The sequence below is a fragment of the Giraffa tippelskirchi genome, chromosome 5 (assembly GCF_054371585.1).
Source record: "Giraffa tippelskirchi isolate mGirTip1 chromosome 5, T2T-mGirTip1v1.2.pri, whole genome shotgun sequence".
NCBI classification, from domain to species: domain Eukaryota; kingdom Metazoa; phylum Chordata; class Mammalia; order Artiodactyla; family Giraffidae; genus Giraffa; species Giraffa tippelskirchi.
Genome location: NC_137279.1, coordinates 132,095,493 through 132,120,137, shown reverse-complemented (window position 1 = coordinate 132,120,137; position 24,645 = coordinate 132,095,493). Strand labels below are relative to the sequence as shown.

At 33.7% G+C, this 24,645-nt stretch overlaps 1 protein-coding gene across 10 annotated transcripts in view; it reads left to right on the top strand.

Moving 5' to 3' along the window:
• The window catches only part of PKN2 (protein kinase N2), a 137,141-nt gene extending 113,503 nt beyond the window's left edge, over positions 1–23,638 (top strand). For all 10 annotated transcript variants that reach the window (XM_081495538.1, XM_081495533.1, XM_081495532.1 and 7 more), the window contains 7 exons: positions 8,093–8,269; positions 12,745–12,807; positions 14,082–14,158; positions 16,978–17,120; positions 20,338–20,445; positions 20,908–20,988; positions 21,075–23,638. In XM_081495538.1, coding sequence (XP_081351664.1) covers positions 8,093–8,269; positions 12,745–12,807; positions 14,082–14,158; positions 16,978–17,120; positions 20,338–20,445; positions 20,908–20,988; positions 21,075–21,278 — 853 coding nt within the window. In that variant the 3' untranslated portion in view covers positions 21,279–23,638. The remainder of the gene's footprint in view (positions 1–8,092; positions 8,270–12,744; positions 12,808–14,081; positions 14,159–16,977; positions 17,121–20,337; positions 20,446–20,907; positions 20,989–21,074) is intronic.
• The last annotated feature ends 1,007 nt before the right edge of the window (positions 23,639–24,645 follow it).

Sequence of the window (24,645 nt, the reverse complement as noted above, 5' to 3'; positions counted from 1 at the left end):
TCTTTTCACAATACAGTTGATCGTTGAATAACATGGTCTTCAACTACATGGGTTCACTTAAATATGTATATTTTTCATTAGTAAATGCTATAATATTACATAGTCTGTGGTTAGTAAATTCATAGATGTGAAAGAACTGCAGATACAGAGGGCTGACTGTAAATTTTTCACGATTAACCCCCATGTTGTTCAGGGGTCAGCTGTAATAGGTAAAGAAACTAAATAAATTAATGCATGAGGTGGATATTGATTTTCTTTCTAGCTAATTCCCTCTTCCCATTCTTATGACGTTTTACCGCTTGGTGAATACCAAAAAAAGTTGATGAAATGTTTAAACTAATTCTAATAAGTTTTTATACTTGGAAATGTTGAAGTGTTTGTATGAATTAGGAACTATTACACATCTGTGGTTGGGTGAGGCTATTGCGCATTTTATACTACAGAAGTGATAAGATGTCATTTACAAGTAATCTTTAGTTAAGTGGTTAATTCATTCTGCTTTCTAAAATACACCTGTATCTATTTTTTGCTCTATTTCTCTTAAAATGGTAGCTTTTGACCACAGCATCTTTCCTTTCTGCATGTAAATTGGTGTAGATTCATCTTCATATACGATTGTTAAAATGTAAGGACTTTGGGGATAATATTGCAATTAGGTTAGAGAATATACTTTAAAAAGACTATCTCAAATTAATGGAGTGGTTCAACATGGAAATCATTATATAATAAAATGGCATTTTATTACAGAAAGAGACATTTATTTGATATTTAGAAGAACCAGGAAGCATCAGTTGATATTACTAGAAGACAGCCCTATATAATGAAAATAGGATTATGAGTGAGAAGATTCTCTAGTCCTAATTGTTCCTTCTTAATTAATTATTTGATCCCAGGGCAATTCACTGAACATCTTTGAGCCTCAGTTAACCCACATATTTTTAAAATACTTTTTTTGGTAATACTTGCCTTACTGAATTGGATTATTTCCATATAAAATATCAAATTGCTATTTTTAATATATATTGGGAAGTTCTTAGAATTACGGTCAATCTTAAAAGATGAACGTTTCCTTTATGTAAATCTTTTCCTTTTGGATTTGCCTATTTATTTTTTATCTGTTTCTCATACTCCTCAATTATATCAAAATAAACTCTTGCTTGATCTAAAAGTACTCAGGATTTTGCATAATATTTATAAAATATTCTGAATACCAGAGTATATGCTAATAGTTACATCAGTAGTTAAAGCAAACCTTTAATTACACTGTCAGTCTGTTTTTAATTACAATAATAGTACGGTCAGATATTTTTCTTTTCTGGAAGAATATTGCTTTATTCCAGATCCATATATGATAAATTCATTTATAGGCTAAAATAATAATTAGTAATATGAAAATGGTAATTACTTGGTTTATATAACTTTCTGCTACATTGTTACTGCTTTGAGCCACATCTCTGTAGGAAAAAAACTTTCCAGTTAAATATAGATAGAATAATGTTAATATTACTATTAAAGAACAATGTCTGAATCAGAGGATGAAGCTTTAGCCAGAGCCTAGGACATTATCCCTCCTTTAGGAGGTGGCAAGAATACACAGAAGAACTATACAGAAAAGATCGTAATGACCCAGATAACCACGATAGTAGGCTCACTCACCTAGAGCCAGACATCCTGGAGTGCGAAGTCAAGTGTACCTTAGGAAGCATCACTATGAACAAAACCAGTGCAGGTGATAGAATTCCAGTTGAGCTATTTCAAATCCTAAAAGATGATGCTGTTAAAGTGCTGTACTCAGTGTGCCATCAAATTTGGAAAACTCAACAGTGGCCACAGGACTGGAATAGGTCAGTTTTCATTCCAGTGCCAAAGAAGGACAATGCCAAAGAATGTTCATATTACCACACAATTGCACTCAATGTTCATATTACCACACAATTGCACTCATGTCACATACTAGCAAAGTAATGCTCAAAATTCTCCAAGCTAGGCTTCAACAGTTTTGAAACCGAGAACTCGCAGATGATCAAGCTGGATTTACAAATGGCAGAGGCTGCTGCTGCTTCTGCTAAGTCGCTTCAGTCGTGTCCGACTCTGTGCGACCCCATAGACGGCAGCCCACCAGGCTCCCCCGTCCCTGGGATTCTCCAGGCAAGAACACTGGAGTGGGTTGCCATTTCCTTCTCCAGTGCATGAAAGTGAAAAGTGAAAGTGAAGTCGCTCAGTCGTGTCCGACTCTTCGCGACCCCATAGACTGCAGCCTACCAGGCTCCTCTGTCCATGGGATTGTCCAGGCAAGAGTACTGGAGTGGGGTGCTATTGCCTTCTCCGAATGGCAGAGGAACAGAGATCAAATTACCAACATCCTTTGGATCATAGCAAGCTAGGGCTTCCCTCATAGCTCAGTTGGTAAAGAATCCACCTGCAATGCAGGAGACCCTAGTTTGATTCCTGGGTCAGGAAGAGCCGCTTAAGAAGGGATAGGCTACCCACTCCAGTATTCTTTAGCTTCCCTTGTGGCTTAGCTGGTAAAGAATCCGCCTGCAGTGCAGGAGATGTGGGTTCATTCTCTGGGTTGGGAAGACCCCCTGGAGAAGGGAAAGGCTACACACTCCAGGTTTCTGGCCTGGAGAGTTCCATGGTCCATGGGGTCACAAAGAGTCAGACATGACTGAGCAACTTTCACTTTACTTTTCATTGGATTATAGAAAAAAGCAAGGGAATTCCAGAAAAAATTGTACTTCTGCTTCATTGACTATGCTAAAGCCTTTGAATGTGTGGATCACAACAAACTGTGAAAAATTCTTCAAGAGATGGGTATCCCAGACCGCCTTACCTGCCTTCTGAGAAACCTGTATGCAGATCAAGAAGCAACAATTAGAACTGGACATGGAACAATGGACTGGTTCCACATTGGGAAAGGAGTACTTTGAGGCTGTATATTGTCACCCTGCTTATTTAACTTATACACAGAATACATCATGCGAAATGCTGGGCTGGATGTAGCACAAGCTGGAGTCAAGATTGTTGGGAGAAATATCAATACCTCAGATATGCAGATGACACCACCCTTATGGCAGAAAGTGAAGAAGAACTAGAGAGCCTCTTGGTAAATGTGAAAGAGGAGAGTGAAAAAACTGGCTTAAAACTCAACATTCAAAAAACGAAGATCATGGCATCTGGTCCTAAATGGCATTTGTCACTTCATGGCAAATAGATGGGGAAACAATGGAAACAGTGACAGACTTTATTTTCTTGGGCTCCTATTACTGCAGATGATGACTGCAGCCGTGAAATTGAAAGACAACTTGCCCCTTGGAAGAAAAGCTGTGACAAACCTAGACAGTGTATTAAAAAGCAGAGATATCACTTTGCCAACAAAGATTCTTGTAGTCAAAGCTATGGTTTTTCCAATAGTCATGTACAGATGTGAGAGTTGGACCATAAAGAAGGCTGAGTGCCGAAGAATTGATGCTTTTTAACTGTTGTGTTGGAGAAGACTATTCATCTGCAAGAGTCCCTTGGACTGCAAGGAGATCAAACCAGTCAATCCTAAAGGAAATCAATCCTGAATATTCCTTGGAAGGACTGATGCTGAAGCTGAAGCTCCAATACTTTGGTTACCTGAAGTGAAGAGCTGACTCGTTAGGAAAGGCTGTGATGCTGGGAAAGATTGAAGATAGGAGAAGGGGAGGACAGAGGATGAGATGGTTGGATGGCATCACTGACTCAATGGACATGAGTTTGAGCAAGCTCTGGGAGATGGTAAAGGACAGGGAAGCCTGGTGTGCTGTTGTTCCGTGGGTCACAAATAGTTGGACACGCCTGAGCAACTGAACAACAACAAAATTAATCTCAGTTCAGTCCCTCAGGCATGTCTGTCTCTTTGCGATGCCATGGACTACAGCACACAAGGCTTTCCTGTCCATCACCTACTCCCGGACCTTATTCAAAATTAATCTAGCCTTAGTGAAAGGTTGATGAGTGATCTTCATTTTACTTCAGTTATAAATTCAGTTATTCGGTAAGATGGAAATAAAATAATCTCCACTAGAAACAGGGAAATGTAAAATTCGGAGTGAGAAATAAAACTCGCTCTTAGAGGAATTTGAGGAAAGCATCAAAAAGAAAGCAATTATAGGAAGGCAAGAAAAAAATTAGAAAATAAGAAAATAGACCAGCATGTTTTTAAAAATAATGTAACTTGAAAGTCTGATAGTAAATAACCAAGCAAAAATCCATTATATCCACTTTTCAGTTCATTCTTTTAATAGATCCATAGAATTCAATGTTATTGCATATAAGTGCAGTTTTTTTAATAGATATTTCTGGAATACTTGATGGTTCTTAATGTCAGTTTTATTTTCTAAATTTTATTTTTCTAGTATGAATCTTATTATTTTACTTATATCATAGAAAATTCCAAACCAACTTATTTTTTGTTATTTGGTTTGTTTTTGTTTTCTGCTACTTTTATTGAGACAGAATTGACCTGCAGTACTGTATAAGTTTGGAGAAGGCAATGGCGCCCCCTCCCCAGTACTCTTGCCTGGAAAATCCCATGGACGGAGGAGCCTGGTAGGCTGCAGTCCATGGGGTCACTAAGAGTCAGACACGACTGAGCGACTTCACTTTCAGTTTTCACTTTCATGCATTGGAGAAGGAAATGGCGATCCCCTCCAGTGTTCTTGCCTGGAGAATCCCAGGGACGGGGGAGCCTGGTGGGCTGCCGTCTATGGGGTCGCACAGAGTCGGACACGACTGAAGCGACTTAGCAGCAGCAGCAGTAGCAACTGTATAAGTTTAAGGTGTACAGCATCATTATTTGATTTACATACATCATGAAATGATTATCACAGTAAGTTAAGTGAGCATCATATAGATACAAAATTCAAAAAATAGAAAAATATATATTTTTCCTTGTTATGAGAACTCTTATGAATTATTCTCTTAACAACTTTCATATATAACATATAGCAATGTTAGTTTTATTTATCATATTGTACATTATATCTCTAGTACTTATTTATTTATCTTATAACTGGAAGTTAGAACATTTTTTACTGCCTTCACACAAATTATTCACTAACTTCAAAGTAATGCAACTCATGTACGAAGATCATGTTTTCCACCTACCATTAGTAGAACTTTCTGAGTGCTATCTTCCCCTACTCCTAAGTAAGAATGTTAAATGTATGTTACAGTTATGCCTCCTCATTCAGCTTAGTTTCTGTACCAGTTCAAATTTCCAAGCAACAGAATAGACTTGGAAGTATATTTTTGCAGTTGCAGAACAAAAACCTAGCTAGCCAGATTTTTTATATATATCATATATACATACATATGCTTTAATCCTAAGATTAGCCTTATTAGTGATGTAATTTTCCACTGACCAAAATAACTATTTATACAGTTTTTAAGTTTCTAACATATCTAATAATGTACTAAAGGAAGTATGCCAAAAAATGTTAGAATTGAACTAGTCACTTAAGGAGATAAACCATAAATACATTAGTTATGCAAACAAAAGAAATTAGATATGTTTGAGTTAAAGATCAACAACATAGACAGTCGCAGCTCATAAAAGGGGAAACATCAAAGTTACAGTGCACTGGTGGATTTAGGTAAGGCCTTGTAAAGAAGATGGATTTGTGCTGGTCTTTGGCAGATGGAAGATATTTGGGAACATGGAGAGGAGAAATGACAATATAGGGAAAAATGTTTTGGACAAAATGAATAAAGTTTTAAGTTTTTCATGGACTTTTAAGGTGAACATACAATTTATATTAAACTGGGAAAAGTTAAAGACTCTTATGGAGCAGCTTTTTGGTGTAATGTAACATGCTTAAAATTATTATTCTTGTTTGGGTCTGTAAAGAGCTTTCCTCCTTTACCTAAGATATATATCCAATCCTCATCAATATTGTGGGAGAAGGCAATGGCAACCCACTCCAGTACTCTTGCCTGGTAAATCCCATGGACGGAGGAGCCTGGTAGGCTGCCATCTATGGGGTCGCACAGTCGGACACGACTGAAGCGAGTTAGCAGCAACAGCATCAGTATTGTCAGTCCTCATCAAAGAATTCTATGAATGGGATTAAAACCATTTTAAGGAGCACTCTCATCAGTTCTTGAGACCATTTGTATGTTCAACACAGGTCTAATCTTATACTTACCCATCCAGTTGAGAATCAGTAATTCACCCATAGTGGATTAGTAATTCATGCATGAATGATACACAGTGAAGAGGCTATGTTTGTTGTCTGCTTGAGCCCAAAATATCTTGTCAGTTTGCTATTTCATGTGTATATTTTATCCTCATTAGCCACAATTTAGATAGACATAGTAAATCACTTATTTTAGAATCTAATTTGCAGATCTTGCCCAATTGTACATTATCTTCCAGTAAATTTAAATGGTGATAAAGTCATAGCTATTAACTTTTCTTTCTAATCATCTGTGAATTTATTTCTAATAGTGACTTAATTTGTAGTAGCATTTAGAAACCTTGCAAATGTATGTAGACATAAGCCAAACACTCCAGAAGTAATTATAATGGGGCTTTCTGAGTATATATAAAATTATAAACAAATTGTATGAAATAAAGGGTAAGAGTTTATCTAGAATGTGACCATATTAGATGTACTGTAAACACTATTTCATAGTAGCTATATTCACTGTATTTAAAACTGAAGAGGTGTTTTAGTTCATCATTCAGAATACAACTATATTAACCATGTTCCTTCTACACAACAGTTATCCTTTTAAATGTTTTAAAATTCTTTTTAATTTTCTTGAGTCATAGCAATATAGTCTGGATATCCAGACAAATACTATAATCTTTAAATTAACCTTTTAAAAATTAATTCTTAAGAGATCCCAAAGAAAGGGGAATGAGTCTTACCTCCTTCTAACATTAGAATTTTGGTTTCGTATTTTGAAATCAACAACCACATACACATACAAACACAAAATCTAAACAATTCTTTAATTTTAAAAATAAAAACATTATTAATGCTTTTCAGCAAACTTAAATGTCAGTTTTTTATTCTGGTCTCAAAAACAAACCAAAAAATGCCTATTTTTTATTAGAAACATAAACATAAAATTAAATTTGTATATTTATTTTGATCAGTCCTTAAAACGTTAATTCAAAGTTATATTTGAATAATATTTGACCTGGTTTTCTTCTGCTTTGAGGTTTTTTTTTTCCTTTCAGTTTTATGTATATGTGTGTCTATTTTTCAAATTCTCTTCCTATTTAGGCTGTTACATAGTATTGAATAGAGTTCTTTGTTGGTTATCCACTTTAAATGTAGCAGTGTATATATGTCTGCTTTGAGTTTTAAGTCAGCTTGATTTACTAAACATTTTCAGGGGACAGAATGTTGGTATTTCTTGCCATTTAGGCAAAATTAATGTTTCAGAGTCAGTAAGTTTGACGGCTGTTCTTTTAAACAGCTTGTAAGAATTCTTAACAGAGAAAACCTGTGATAGCTATATAGATTTTATAGATAAATTGTATCATTCTCCAAGAGCTTCCTTGAAGCATGTTATGGAATTCTCCATGAAACTCCGTTATTTTCCAGGTAGCCTTCTAAATTAAAATATTATGCAGTGTATTTTTACCTCTCAGCTTCATATGATAGAATATTTGAATACCATAGCTTGTGAATTATAAATATACACTGTCCTTGAAATCACCTTGATCACAAAGTTTATATTTTAAAATTATGCTTTAGGTTGCTAAATCCTCTGACCAATTGCTAAAAATTTTTCACAATTCACTTCTAATTAAGACTTTTTTATGATTACCACTAGTCTTATGTGTGCTACTCTGATACTATCAATAGTGAATTTTATGTCATGGTAATCATATTTAGTTTTCATTAATATATTTCTGTTAAAGTTGTTCATATATCACATAGCCCAAATTTTCAAAGCATTTATAGCAAAACGACACATTTTATGGTTTTAAAGTCATAATGATTAAGAGCTTTGCTTATTTTAGAGTTTAGTAATTTTTAAAGAATGTTATTTGCAACTAGAACTTTAAAAAAAAAATACCAGTAATATTTAATGTTTTCTCTTACAGCCTGATGTGTGAAAAAAGAATTTTTGAAACTGTGAATAGTGTAAGGCATCCCTTTTTGGTGAACCTTTTTGCATGTTTCCAAACCAAAGAGCATGTTTGCTTTGTAATGGAATATGCTGCCGGTGGGGACCTAATGATGCACATTCACACTGATGTCTTTTCTGAACCAAGAGCTGTGTGAGTATTTAGACATTTCTCTGAGTTTCTTCATGACTGATTGCTTTCTGGAAAGGAAGAAAACTCTCTGAATTTTTGATTTCTTTTTTTCCCTCAAATGGAAAATAGAGGAAGGAGTCTTAGAACTCTTTACTTGCCTTTTTGCCATATATAAATGTATCTATTTTTCTCTGTTGTTCATGTTGAAAATTTCATGTATTACCCTAAGTCACACTTGATAAGTTAGATATACCATTTAGGTTTGTTTTAGTAAAATTTCTTTTTTTTTTTCTAGTATATTTTATCCCTAAGGAATGCCATCTGGTACCATGGCTTTAAATATTAACTATACTCAAAATACATTGCTAAGTGAAAAAATGTAGAAGAGTTCTTATCATATATTTGTATGAAGTATTTATTTTTGCATTTTAAAGGGTAGTTTAAAATAGTATGTCTTAAGTATTAAAATACTTAATGCGTATGCTTGAAATATCTCTGGAAAAATATAAAAGAAATTGATATGCATGTCACCTCCAATGAAAGGCATAGAATCCAGATTTATGATAATAAATAACTGAGTATACTGTTTAAAATTTATATTTCACTGAATACTTACTGGATGTCAGGTACTGTGTTAATTATTTTAGTTTATCGCCATAATCCTTTTTGTAGTTTTTGAATGTGATATTATATGGAAGTTTTGCTTATTCAGATGCAAAAGTTTAAATAATAACAAACACTTGTGACTAAACATAATATGTATATATTCTCCCCCTGTTGTTATCTCAGTTTTATAGCTCTTAAGTGTGGAGCTGGGGATTTGAACCTAGGAAAATTGACTCTTAATAGCTACACTCTCTGTGCAGGTGTTTACCGAATTTATGCCTCCAGCCCTTACCTCGTTCCTAAACTTCCAACTCTAATAACATTCAGCAGCCAACTTGACTTTTCCCTTTATGTAGCTGATAAGTATTTCAGGTATCTCAGAATGAACTCCTGATGTTTCCCATTTCCCCGCACTTCACCCACCACTCCCCAGCCTGTTGCTCTTCTAGTCTTCTCTCTCATTAAATCGTAATACCATGTACCATTTGTTCAGGCCAAAACACAAGGAGTCATTCTTGATTCTCTTTTTCCCTTACCTGCAACATCTAGATTCTGCCTCCAAAACATAAAACTCATAAACCAGTGATTAGTAAATCTTTGTTGTTGTTATTGTTTAATTACTACGTTGAGACCGACTCTTTTGTGACTTCATGGACTGTAACCTGCCAGGCTCCTCTGTCCATGTGATTTCCCAGGCAAGAATACTGGAGTGGGTTGTCATTTCCTTCTCCAAGGTATTTTCCTGACCCAGGGATCAAACCTGCATCTCCTGAGTTGGCAGGAGGATTCTTTACCACAGGGAAGCTCAGTAAACCTTTATTGGGTTTATTATAAAATCTTTATCTCTTGTCTGTATTCTGACAACTGACATTTGTGTAACATTTTTACTTTCCTCACTTTATTTGATTCTTACCATAACCATTAGAGGTATAACAGAACAGATAGTAGTACTGTCATATTTTCAAATTTCAAATAAAGAAATAGGGCATTAGTTCTGGTGGATAGTGAAGCTTTCAATAAAGGAGGCAAAAGCCACAAAATAATAGGCGGCTATTAAAAATTCATTCCCTGCATATTTAAAAATTAAAAGCAGGCCATCTAGACTATGCCTAGCCCTGTGCTAACTGCTGTGGAAATTTTGTTTTTGTTTTGTTACACTTTTTTTTTTAGATAAATATGAATTCCTATTCTGCATTAACACACTTTTTATTCTTCTCTGAGAGTACAAATTACATAGTACCAATGAAACAATTAACCCCAGTGAGATACAAGAATAAAATGCTACATTGCAGTACTTTATATCTGCAGTGCCTCCCTCTAATCATTCAGATCTCACTTGCAGTGTCATTTCTTTGAAGGTCCTGTCCTCATTACTTTATCTAAAATACCACTGTATCACTAATGTCTAAATCAGGCCATTCATTCTATTCTGTTTTATATTTTATGTTCTCCATACCACTTTATTTATATCTGAAACTGTCTTATTTATTTTTTACATTTTTATTGTCTGTTTCCACTCACTAAAGGGGCACAATGATGACTATGTCTATTCTGTGTACTAATAGAACACCTTGAGGGGAGGGGTGGCTCACATATACTAGGCAAACATATTCTTATTGCTTGAGACGATGGGATCACAATTAGTCCTAGCCTTGCTATGTTCTAGCTATGTGATTTTCAATTAGTTACTCTCTGAGAGCTTCATTTCCTGCTTCTGTGAAATATTTATCTTAAAGGTTTAATTTGAAGATACTCCCTGTAGTCAGTTATTTACTAAGTATCATTAGGACAATCTATTTACAAATAAACAAAAGAGAAATCAAGGTATTTTTATAATTGTCACAGTTTTGTTTTGCCACCAAAATAAGTTTGCTTTAAAAAAAAAAAAAACTAGCTTAAGCAAATTTAGAATCACATTGTTTTAATGGACTTCACTTCTGATAATTATTTAAGATCTAATGTATAATAAAATATTTATTAATAGTTGAATTTTAAAATTCTCCAAATTATGGCTCCATCTTTATAAAAATAAGTAAACACAAAACATAACTGTATTATCTATATGTACACATAAATGCATTCTTAAAAGTTTGAAGAACAATCACCAAACTAATAAGAGCAGTTATCTCTATGGATAGTAGTGGCATTGAGGTGAGATGGAGATGTATGAGTGAAAAATTGTGCTTTGAGGTAGGGGTGTTATGTGTTTTTTATAGAGGAAATATCCTTGTATTACTCGTAAAATTAAGATTCTCTTAAGTGTCTCCTTGTAGGCTATTCTACACTGAAGACAGCCCTGCATTTTTTAATTCATTTATTTATCATTGACCTACCTCCTCATTCGTTAAGGCTATTGTGTATCAAGCATTTTGCTCAGCATTTACGCTGAACTCTGAAAAAGACGAACATGGTCCAGTCCCTCAAGAGTTAATATTCTAGTTTGGTTGTAGTTTTCCTGAGATCGAAACCTATTTAGCCAATTTCTAGACGTCTTCACCTGTCCCAAGGCAGTTTGAGGTCAATATCTAAACACAAACTCACTTTCCCCACGAAACTTGGGCTACTTCTGTATTTCTTCACCTCTTCATTACAATAAAAAGGAAACCTTGAGCATCATCTTCAGCTTTTCCTTCTCCCTCATCCTTTATATTAATAGCTAATGAGACACTAAGTTCTGTTGTGCTCATTTTAAAGTTTCTCTTGAATCCATCTCTTATTCTCTTTGTTGTCTCTACATTAGAGGTTCTAATGATCTTTCATCTGTACTATCATTTTAGCCTTATCTGTTCCTTATCCCTCTGGATATCTACCTACTTGCATTCCAGCCTTCACACTACTATCAAGAAACTACTAACATAAATCTAATCATTCTGCTCTCTTTAAAATGTTTTGATTCAGTATCACTAAAAGAAGAATTTTCAGTACAGGCATACCTCAGAGATATTGCAAGTTCAGTTCCAGACCACTGCAATAAAACAGATAATAAAGTGAGTCATGTGAATTTTCTGGTTTTCCAGTGCATTTAAAAGTTACATTTATACTATACTGTAGTCTATCAAGTGTATGATAGCATTGTCTTTTTAAAAAACGTGCATACTTTAATTAAGAAATACTTTGCTAAAAAATGCTATCATCTGAGCCTTTGTGATAGATAGTAATGTCAGAGATCACAGATCACCATAACAAACATAATGGTAATGAAAAAGTTTGAAATATTGAGAGATACTAAAATGTGACACAGAGACTTGAAGTGAGCAAATGCTGTTAGAAAAATGGCACCCATTGTGTTTCCATTCAGGGTTGCCACAAACCTTCAATTTGTTTAAAAAAAAAAAAGTTATCTGTGAAACAATAAAAGGGAAAATGCAGTAAAACAAGGTATGCCTTTGTTCATAATATGACAATCAAGGTCTTTTGCAGCTAAATCTCAGGCTGTCTTCTCAGCCTCATCTTCCACTACTTCTTCCTCATCATTTATTTCAGCCACAAACTTGTTATTGGTTGTCAAACATGCTATGCCTTGTACACCTCTATTCCTTTCCCTCTTAGGGAAATGCCCTATATTTCTCCCGCAAAAGTTCTACCTTTTATAACATCCTTCTGCCTTTATAATGGCATATTGTAATTTTTTCCAAAGAACCAGATGAAATATCTACTCTAAGGACTTAAGTGACCCCCACCCAGACAAAGCCTTCCATTTTAGAGACTGTATTTTTCTTATTTTTAAAATGCTTAGCACACACCTTACATGTCTGGCACATAGTAAGGACTCAATAAATATTTGTGAAATTAGTTAACTAGAGTTCTGCTTCGAAGCATAAAAGTATAAACTCTGGGATTCAAAAACAGTGGGATTTATTAAAATTCTTTTGATTTAATTCTTGAAACAGATTTTATGCTGCATGTGTAGTTCTTGGGTTGCAGTATTTACATGAACACAAAATTGTTTATAGGTAAGTAAAATTTTGATACTTTCTAATTGCTTATTAATATGAAGTAGAATTAAAGATGATTAAGAATAGTTTGTGTTTAACCATCTTCATAATTTTCTCTTTGATATGGTAAGTGACCACTAAAAAAGTTAAAACCCAATTTTGAAAGACATAGTTAACACAATAATTATATGATGAACTTCTTTGTTACTGGTTCTCTGACCATGACCTAATTAGAATAGTCAAATTGTAAGCTGGCCTATGATAACACAATTTACCAACAATATTCATCCTGGTGAATATTTATATTCAGTTGATCCACTATAGAAAATTTCTATAGATGACTACTACTACTGAAAATTTGTTCATGATAGGTAGCTTGTGCCATTTTGTTTCCTTCATTAAGCCTTGCTTAATGAAGTGTACTTGAGGACATAGCTGATTAGCTGATTTATGTACTGGCACAAACTCCTTACCAAATTGTAGACCGGTTAGAAATAGTTCATAATCCAGCAACTCGTCTGTGGGTAACACTTTGAATAGCATTGTAGGAAGGCCAGTCAGAATTAAAAGACTATAAACATGAGTTTATTCAAACTTCTAACAATGTTTTCAAGATAATGGTTTCCTCATGACCTTATTTTTCTGAAAGAATAAAATATTTTCAAGTTAATTTGTAATCATTTAGTATGACTTGATAACTTCCCCTTTATTTTGAATTATTCTCTTAGAATGTTAAACCTGCTTGCTTATACCTTATTTATGCTGTTCATTTGACAGTTCTTTCTTATGGGTGGTATGTAGGGAATGCAAAGAAGTCCAAGAGTTCCCTGGTGATCTAGTGGTTTGGATTCAGCGCTTTCACTGCTGTAGACCAAGTTCAATCCCTCATACGGGAACTGAGATCTTGCATGTCACATGGCATGGCCATTAACTTATTTATTTATTAAGCTTGAATATCATGAAAGTATAGGTATCATGAAAGATACACGAACTCTTTCTAAGCTTTAAAATATATATTTAAATAGATAAAACATTTCTCTTAGATACATTCTTACTTTTCTACATAATGGGGGAATATTCAGAAATTATATTTTGTAAAGTAATAATCTTGCCAAAAAAAGAAAATGAATATTTATAATATAGTATTTGTAGTAAATCTCAAATCATAATATGAAAAAACTCATTTTTAGTAAAGAGAAAGTATAACTCATATTAAAATGATGTTTCTACTTTATTATCTACTGATTTTATTGATTTTTTTTTCATTGTGCTTTTTTTTTTATCCTGAACAGAGATTTGAAATTGGATAACTTATTGCTAGATACAGAGGGCTTTGTGAAAATTGCTGATTTTGGTCTTTGCAAAGAAGGTAATTGAATATTTTAAAGTGCCTTTTCTAATAAATTACTATTGCTTTGTGCTTTGGAAGTTTTCAAGTTTGTCTATGGAAAGCAAAATGTATTTTTTAATTTTTAAAAATTAAACTTGATTCTTTATTGAGATGTTACAGATTGTTCATATAACATAATCTATAACATTATTAAGAATTTATTCTGTGAACATGAATAAGATTAGGTTTTCAGAAATCACAGTATGGAAAATAAGACTCTCTTTGTTTGGTTAATAATTTGTCACTACTCTAAGAAAGCATTGGTTAATCACCAGACTTTTTGCTTTGCTGGGATTGTGCAGAGTAAATTTAAATTACATATGCCTAAAAACCTTGCCTGCCTCTTAAATTTTTAACATATTAAATAGGAAAAAATGCATATGCCTCAAGAATCTTTTATGTATACGTGTGTGTGTGTGTGTACACAGAGGTAAATAAATATCTAAACTGGGAAAATTTGAATCATATGTAGAAAGTGTAAAAAGCATGGGCTTAGGCACCACCCTTGAATCCTGACTCTGTCACTTATTTGCTCTGTTTTTGGACAAGTTACTTCTAACCTCATTGAGTCTGTTTTCTCAGCTATAAAGTAAATGTAATTCTTCTTGTTTAGGAGTATTATGACAACTAGAGATAGTGCCACAGTCTGTGGCACTGTGCCTAATATAGTAAATAGGTACATTTAATACATTGGATTGTAGGAAACATTGTCTCCCTCTCTACCCTGATACTTCTTGTTCTTTATTCAGCTTTCTTTCCACCATATACTATAGTGCTGGCACATCTTAAGTATTTAGTGAATATTTAATTAATAAGTAGTTGGATAAATGAATGAATGACTTTTGTAAAGCTTTGTCCATTATTTACCCATTGACCTCCTAATTATTGAATCCAGTGAAAGTTTTTTTTCTTTTATTGGACTTCTCTGTATTGGACATGTATCAGACACTGTTGACTGAAATGGTTTTGTTCCTCGGAGTCTGGCCTTAGCCCATTGCTATTTTTAGGTAGTTTTTAGCTAGCAATTATATACTAATGATTCCCAAATCTATCATTTCCTTTCCAAACATATATAGTCAACTATCTACTAGACAGTTTTACTTGGTCAGTCAGTAGGTACCTGAATCACTATCCAAACAGAAATAGTTTCTTTTCCTCAGTCTCATTTGCAGTTGATGGCACCATAATCCTCTCAGTCTCCCAATCTGAAAGTGTGAAATTATTCTGGACTGTCTCCTCTTCATTACTTTCCACATCCAGTTAATCACCAAATTGTATTGACATCTACCTCCTTAATGTTTGTTTTTTTTTCAAACAATATTTAAGTTTTTCATCTCCTCTCTACTATTTCCAATCATCATCTTGTTTTAACAAGGCTACTTTAATAGCTTCTTAACTTTTCTGTCTCTATTCTTTTTCTTCCTCAAATTTCAACCTGCCATATAATTGCTAAAATACAAAAGAGGCCAATATAAATTCAAAGCTGAGCATGGTACGTCCCTACTGAAAACCTTCAGTGGCAAAGATGTGATATATATTGCCCCACCTGATCTGCCTGCCTCCTCCTCCAACCAGATCTCTTGCAGCTTTCTTCTTAGTACCTTCTGTTCCAGAAAAACCAAACTGCTTACAGTCTTGGTCTCTCCACCACTATCACTTATCTCAACTCTATTTGCTGACTAACATCTGCTCATCCTTCATGCTTCTCAGGTATCACCTGTGCATGTAAGTTACCTGAGACTCATCTCCTATCCCAAGTACCAAGTCACCTTTCTAAGATGATGTGATCATCATAAGATGAATGAGCTTTTAACACTCTAGAATATGTTCAGACATTTTCTTCAATAAGTAGAATTTTATTTGACTAATTTATTACTATATTTTGAGGAACATATTTGGGCTTCCCTTGTAGCTCAGTCAGTAAAGAATCTGCCTGCAACGCAGGAGACCGGGTTCAAATCCTGGGTCAGGAAGATACCCTGGAGAAGGAAATGGCATCCCACTCTAGTATTTTTGCCAGAGAATCCCATGGACAGAAGAGCCTGCCAGGCTACAGTCCACGGGGCCACAAGAGTCAGACACGACTTAGTGACTAAATATGAAGAAAGTATTTAGAAAACCAGTTAGCTAAAATGTTAATACCGTATTTCTATATAATATGATATACTCGTTCAACTCTTGATTATCCAAGGGTTTGCTTTTGGTAGTTTTCAGACTATACTCAATGCTATTTTTATAATAAAGCAAGTAAGCATATTTTAAAAATTTAGTTCACAGGGTAGAAATTAAAGTTTAGAATAATTTTTTTTTTCTTTTGTAACTTCTTAGCAGCACTTATAATGACAAGAAAGAAAAAATAAGTAGTAAAATAAAACACAGAAATTTTATTTATTTTTATCCATTAATTAAATAATAGAGTTGCTTTTGCACAGTTTACTCCATTTTAATTCTTAGCATTTTCTTTAAAATCTTTTTCATGGGCTACCCTGCTGGTCCAGTGACCAGAACTCTGAGCTCTCGGTACAGGGGATCTGGATTTGATTCCTGGTCAGGAAACTAGATCCCACATTCCACAGCTAAAAGATCCTCCGTGCTGCAACTAAAGATTCTATGTGCTGAAGCTAGGATCTGGCGAAGCCAAAAATAAATAAATAAATATAAAAAAAGAATCTTTGATGTATTTTGGGTTTGATCACCATGCACAAATGTACACCTTTAATTTTGCTTCCTAATGATATTTTCTGACTCGTATGCTAGATTTTTTCTTTGCTAACAAATATTTGAATTTTGTCTTTCAGGAATGGGATATGGAGACAGAACAAGCACATTTTGTGGCACTCCTGAATTTCTTGCCCCAGAAGTGTTAACGGAAACATCCTATACAAGGGCTGTAGATTGGTGGGGCCTTGGTGTCCTTATATATGAAATGCTCGTTGGTGAGGTAAGTAGTGTAAGATAGATAAAAGGGAAAGATGATTGACAGAACAAAGCATGTCATTTATAAAACCACTTAATATGTTTCCTGCGTAAGTAGAACTTAAGCTTTATAAATACTTACATGTATTAGTAATGCTTATGATCCTATATTACCTTAACTGTCTTTTTGAGGTTTTTATATTTGTGGAATGTATACCAGTGTTTTGAAAATAGTTTATTTTAGTGTTGTTTATGGGCTTCCCAGGTGGCGCTAGTGGTAAAGAACCTGGCTGCTTGTGGCGGGTAGACATAAGAAATCAGATTCAATCCCTGGATTGGACAGATACCCTGGAGGAGGGCAAGGTAACCCACTCCAGTATTCTTGCCTGGAGAATCCCGTGGACGAAGGAGTCTGGTGGGCTCCAGTCCATGGGGTCACAGAGCATAGGATGCAACTGAAGTGATCTAGCACACTTGCATGGTTATATTTTATGATTTTTAAACACAGTCATACATAACTGATCATTTCATAGGAAATAGAAAGCAGGAAGACTGATAAAAGGAATGTACTCTGTATCTATAAAGAAAAGTCAGCTATACATTGGTCAGAAATAAATGTTACCTTCAGAAGCAATATAGCAGAATTAAAAAGATTAACATTTTTTTCCTACTATTTTCTTTATATTAACTTAAAATAAATTTCTGGGGATAACTTAGTTGTACACAGAAATTGTTATCACTTAGAAAACAGTGAATTATATCTAATTAATGAAACTAAGAAGAGATTAATCTATTTTGTTATAAATTGTTGGAAATGATGGATTAGGGTGAAATTAAGAAAGAATAAATATTTAGACAAGTAACTGAAAACTACTTAGATGGGCTTGATGGTCTAGAGATGAAAGAAAAATTTTCTTAGGGAATTGGTTCCTTGTGCTGCAGTTTTTCCAGTGCCAGTGACCAACCTTGTACATTCTAGGCATGAAAAAACTAGTAGCTGAATGAATGAATGAAATTGTTGAATGTCAGAAATTTCTAGTTTTACTCTGTGATTATCATTTAGTGGCACTTATGCCAAACAAGTAAATGAATGATTTTAGTTCATCCACTGATGGTGCCTTTTGATATGTAAATTGGAATGGAAATTTGGAAAAGATTGAAAAGAAATAGAGAATTAAAATATATACTATGTGCTAGGTAGACACTGTTCTATGCACTTTGTAAGTATTAGCTCACTTAATTTTTCATCAACATTTAATGAGCTCAATAGCAGTCTTATGTTTATTTCCAGATGCATAATTAGAGACACGAAGAAGTTAGTAACTTTAAAGTTATACAGCTCTCAAATAGTGGAGCTTGGATTTTAACTTAATCTCTAAACCACTGTACTTTGCTGCCTCCAAGATAGGATATCCACACAAATTAATTTCACCTCTGTTTAGAAAAGAGAAAAGCATACAGTGCTTTAAGACAGAAAGATATATTTTACATCTTATTTGCAGTTTTCTTTACTTTCTACAAGTGCCAGAAGTACCATAATAGTTATTTCTATAAGCTCTGACACACTTAAACTTTTTTTTTAAGTAACATTTTTGTTGTTTTTTTTTAAATTTAGTGTTCAATTATGTATGAGATTTGTTACCAAAAATTAGGTGCTTGCTTAAAATTTACTCTTCATATTGGAGATGACATGCAAAAAATGAGAGTCTATTATCAAATACTATAGAATTAAGAGCCAGTTAATTTTACTCTCCCTGATTCTAAAGTATCTGGGAGAAGTGGCAGTGAACAGTGAGGAAGTTCCTGTTTCCTCTATTATTACAAATGATTGAAAACTCACTGGATATATCATGTTTTCAAATTTGTATGAGTTGTGAGGACTTGAATCAACCCTAGGAATAAACTAACATATCAGGTCCCCGTTCTCTGTGCCAAAGAGAGTGAAGATATCGGAGAAGTTTAAAATAACCTTAGATATTAGAATTAGATCCTTGACATCTGAATAGACTGTTGAATTCTTTTATTGTGTGCTTTAAATAGATTTGTTAACCTTCCATTGTTAGTACTGTTAGCTTATAATCCATTTGCAGAAAAAAAACTTTAACAGCTTAACAAGTATGTAAATATATTTTCACTATTCAGAGACTTGTAGAGTGATAGTTTTCAAATACAAAATTGACTTATCAGATAGGAGTCAAAATTGCTTCGTATTACCATTTGAATTTCTCATTGAAAATCCTTGTGAAATAGGATTTTCCCCCTGACTTATTGTCTCAATCCCAGAAATTATATTGTCCCATATAACAGGTATTCAATTTATGTATTTTGAGTGAGTAAATGAACAAACCTGATTTTGATACAGCAAGCCTGGTAAAACCAAGTTTTATCAAACCAAAACTGAAATTTTGATAACTGAAAAGTTTGAAATTTTCTTAGATACAAGCAGTAAGATTAGCAGTTCAGCTTTAGTATGTTGGGTTCTGAAATGATTTTCATAGGTTCCTCAGGTCAGAGATCCCGCTCCTGTTGATACTGCTTTCTGCTTGGCTCTTGTTCTTTGATAACTAACAGGAAGTAAGCAGCCAAATCTAAGGTGTCTGCAATTCTGAGGTAATAAGTCATATTTCATAGCCATATTTTCAGTGTAGTTGAGAGTTTATCCCTATGTACATCAAATTGTTATACTGAATGTTTATTTAACTACTTTTTTTATTACTCAGCATAATTACTGTCATTATGAGCAACCATCTTAACATTCTCCTGCTGAACTGCCTCAAGACCTGTTGTGTATAGAGCATTAAATATGCCTGGAAATAATGTGTTTTTTGGTTCCTTTCAGTTTAATTTTGTTTACAGTTGCTTCTTAGTACAGTCAAATTGTCTCTAATTGTGTTTTGCCATTATTAATTTGCTATTGACTGTGGAATTCAGAACACATTCATGTCTGATGTATTTCCATAAACTGCTTCCCTCCATAGTAACACTTCACCTTATGCATTTCCTTCTGATTTCAATAAGAGTATATGGTGTGTCCTCTGGATAATAGATATGTATCTATTGTGTGTCTGTTGTAGCTTCTTGTAGTCCGTATTTGTTTTGGTGGAGGGTTTTTGTTTGATTTTGTTTTTCCTTTTTCTTATTTTCTTCACTACATGGTTCTTTGTTATATTTCACAACTTTAAATAGATAAGATTTTACTGTATTGAAACTCATTTTGACTAACTCAGGGATATTTTTTCTAGTCTCCCTTTCCTGGTGATGATGAAGAGGAGGTCTTTGACAGTATTGTAAATGATGAAGTAAGGTATCCAAGGTTCTTATCTACAGAAGCCATTTCAATAATGAGAAGGGTAAGAATTTTGTTGTACTATGTATGTTTTTATTTATAAAATAAATACGATACTTTGGCCACCTGATGCAAAGAACTGACTCATTGGAAAAGACCCTAATGCTGGGAAAGATTGAAGGCAGGGGGAGAAGGGGACGAGAGAGGATAAGAGGTTGGATGGCATCACCGACTCAATGGACATGAGTTTGAGCAAGTTCAGGAAGTTGGTAATAGACAGTGAAGCCTGGTGGTAATGGACAGGGAAGTCCACGGCATTTCAAAGAGTCAGACACGACTGAGTAACTGAACTGACTGATATTAAGAATATTTCCCAGTAGCATTTAGAAATTGCTTTTCAGTCATAGGTGTTGCATGGTTTAGACAAACACATATCAAAAGAAACTCTAAAAGGTTGCAAGTTATGAGAATCCTTCTCAGTGAATCTCTGGTTTTATATTTACTTTCTTCCTTTATATTGTGTTAGTTATTAAGAAGAAATCCTGAGCGACGCCTTGGAGCTGGTGAAAAAGATGCAGAGGATGTGAAAAAACACCCATTTTTCCGAGTAAGTGTGAAAGTTTAAAAATTTTTTGATACTCTAGCAAGTAGAAGTAGGAAACTAAACTGGTCATTTTATATTTTGTAATCCAGCTAATTGATTGGAGTGCTCTGATGGACAAAAAAGTTAAGCCGCCATTTGTACCTACAATTAGAGGACGGGAAGATGTTAGTAATTTTGATGATGAATTTACCTCAGAAGCACCTATTCTGACTCCACCTCGAGAACCAAGGATACTTTCAGAAGAGGAGCAAGAAATGTTCAGAGATTTTGACTACATTGCTGATTGGTGTTAAGTTCCTACACACTGTGAAACCAAGCAGACTGACTCACAAGAAGACCTCTTAAAAATAGCAGCCCTTCATTTGCTCTCTGTGCCAACAAAAGCTTCTGAGTTTTTATTTTTAAACATATGAAGATGTGTTTAAAAGTACTATTCTAATACCTTCTTGAAAAGTGGCTTTTCAATGTATTTTAAACAAAATTCTGAACACTGGAAACAGTTTCATGGAGTTGAAGCTGAATGAACAGCAGCCATGAAAATCTATCACCAATGAATACTTTTGGATCAATAGTCTTATTTTTTAAAATCAGAGGGGAAAAAAACACTCTTCTACAGTCCCTAGCTTTGCCGTATGCCTGCCTTAAATGGAAGGAAAATTAATTAGTTAATTTTCCTTAGGTGTGTTTTACAAAAAGAGGAAAAGAGAGCTTGGGATGTTATTACTATTCACACATAGTATGATTCTGTTTGAATAAGGCAAATGCTCTTATTTTTTTAAAGAAATTACTGTAATATCCAAAAAAAATGTAGTAATAGTTTGTGCACACTTTGGGGCTTTTTTAAAATGAAATGAATTGATGTCTTGTATTATACATTTTCTATATTTATTAGAAAATTTTTATTGCCTTATCTTTACCAACCATGTAACAGAGCCTCATAGCTTTCCAACTGAGCTACTTGCCAAACGATCTTATTAAATCAACCATGCTGAAACAAACAGGAACAACTAAACATCTGCATTTACTTAAAATTTTAAGAATGAGGACTTGACGATCATCCTGAACCAAGATACTGTTACCTGTATGCATTCCCAAAGTCTAGATGCTTAGTACGTTCAGTCATACTTTCTTCCAGAATCAGTGAGCTGATTGCTCCTTTTTTGATAGGCATTGTACATTTGTCAACCTAGTTCATCTTGTTCTTGTGTCTACTGTAGAAGGGAACTATATCTTTGTTAAAACATATGGATTATCATTGTATACATGCTGTGAACATGTATATGTGCAAGTTGTAATGTATTCTGTGTTGTAGGTTTATTATTTAATTTCACCACTTCATCACTTTTGTACAGTGGCCAAGCAGACACCTCAGACTCCAGCATTTACATTAAGTGCATTTGTACATTTTAGGCCACTGGATCCAGATTTTATATTGGCAGTTACTGAGGGCAGAAGCAATATATTATAACAGAATGTATAAATATTTTTGATAAAACAGTCTATATTTTATAAAAATTATTATAACACTAAAGCTGTACCTCAAAAGTCTCAAAAATAATTTGATCAATTACTTTGTACAAGGATCCATTTGTGGCTTTTTAATGCCCTTATAGGAAAGTCTTTTTGCAAGCCATGACTTTTCTACTTGCCTGGAGTTTTGGGTTTTTTTGTTTGTTTCAATTATTTTCCCTCCTAGTCCATGACTTTATTGTTTTTCCGTAGTTCAATAATAACATCTTTGATTCCGTGCTTAGCATGTTAGAGTCGTCATACCTCAGGAATAGCAAGTTGTTAACTAACCAATAATGAGTTAACCATTTAATCACTATTTTTTTATGTCTTAAAAAATACTGAAGTTTAAATCCAATGAGAAAATGAAATCCTGTTGATTTATAGAGGTTTTTTGAGCTTAAAACATATATGAATATTCCACCTTGCCAGGATTTGTTGGCATGTTTTTGCTATACTCTGAAAACAGTTAAAATTGTTCAGAGATAATTTCTGTTTCCTTATAAACTGATTATAAACCATGATCCCTTGGGGGAAAATCTTATAGGAAAAGGGAGCAATATGGTGTTTTAAAATTATTTTAAAATGCCAGTTCACTTCCTTGGTAAAGGACAATAGAGGATCTTAGATAAACTATCTGCTTTTAATTTAAACAGTGTTAATACAACATTAAAAAAACACTAAATACTTTTGAGGTACAGTCTGCTCACCTTTTCTGGTTCTCAAATATGCATAGAAAGCAATGTCTAAAATAGGTTTTTAGCATTAAAAACTGACATAGCATTTTGTAACTACACAGTGTACAGAATTTTTTTTTAATTAAAGTCAATCACTAAAAAAATTAGAGGGCAGGGTATATTCACACAATTAAGCTGAAGAAAGCACTAATTTTTTCCTGTAGTTTTAAAAATATATATATTTTAGATTTAAAATTTTTAAACTCTATAGAGTGTAAATATATTTTGTTATTACTGTATGTGTAAGTGACTGCTCAAGCACTTTGTAAGGAAATTAGGATATTTTAGAATGGTACACTATGCATTCAAATGAAATGTGCCTTTATGTCATTTTAAGAAAAAGTGTTTTGCAGTCATTAATTATCACAAATGCACAAATTAAAGTTTAAATAGATTGTAATTTGTAACTTTGTTTTTAAGTATTATTTCCTTTTGGAAACTTACTGTTGGTCAAAATATGTATTAGCCTTTACTATATTCAAGATCTTGAAGACTAGTTAACTTTAGTTAATCTTCTTGCAGGTACTTTTAGTCCTGGGGAAGGGCAAAATCATTAAGAATCAAACCGAATTTTCTACTTCACTGGTAATAGTGGGAAAATTTTGCATTTTTTTTCCTGTAAGGTTAGTAGCATCTTTCTTTCAGTGGTTACTTACGCAGTGCCTTCTGTGTGCTAGACACTAAGGAGAGAAAAGTACAAAAAAGAAAGCACTAAAGTCTTCATAAATGAAGAATGGTATACATTAATGCTAAAATGTATTATATGTACTTTTGTTTGAGATTAATTTATTTAATATTAGGACCTGACTTTTTAGAAAATAGGTAAACAAAAACAGATTACTAGCCATTTTGTAGTCATCTTATTCAAAAATTATGAATGGAAAATTTTAGAAATGTAAAAAAGATCCATGCTATCTGTGTGACACAAATTAAGGTCATAATGTAAATCACCATTATATGTTGACTAAGTGAAAGCTGCATTATAGATTGAAGTCTAACAAAAGTTTTACAAGTGCTGCTAATCTTTCCAAAGCACTGAGGGGTGAGTATGAGAAACCCAAAAGAACAAATGCCAACCCATGGATCGGATTTTTAATACAGAATTCTTATTTACCTTCTAGCTATCTTTTGATATCTAGTGTTTCTCTGATATAAGCTTCATATGTATATACAAATATAACTGTGTATTTATAAACATATGTATATAAATATATACATATATAAATAGAGGTAAGTTTTTAAAGTATCTTCTAAGTGTCAAAAATCTTGCATGATTTCTACTTCTAGTATCATGACTAAGTAGAAGCTCTCAGACATCCAAAAGGACACATAATTTGAGTCGTTGCTGGTCTCATTAAAGATAAGAGTGGTCTCTGGCAGTTCCTCACTCCAAAGTAGTCAAACAAACTTGAGC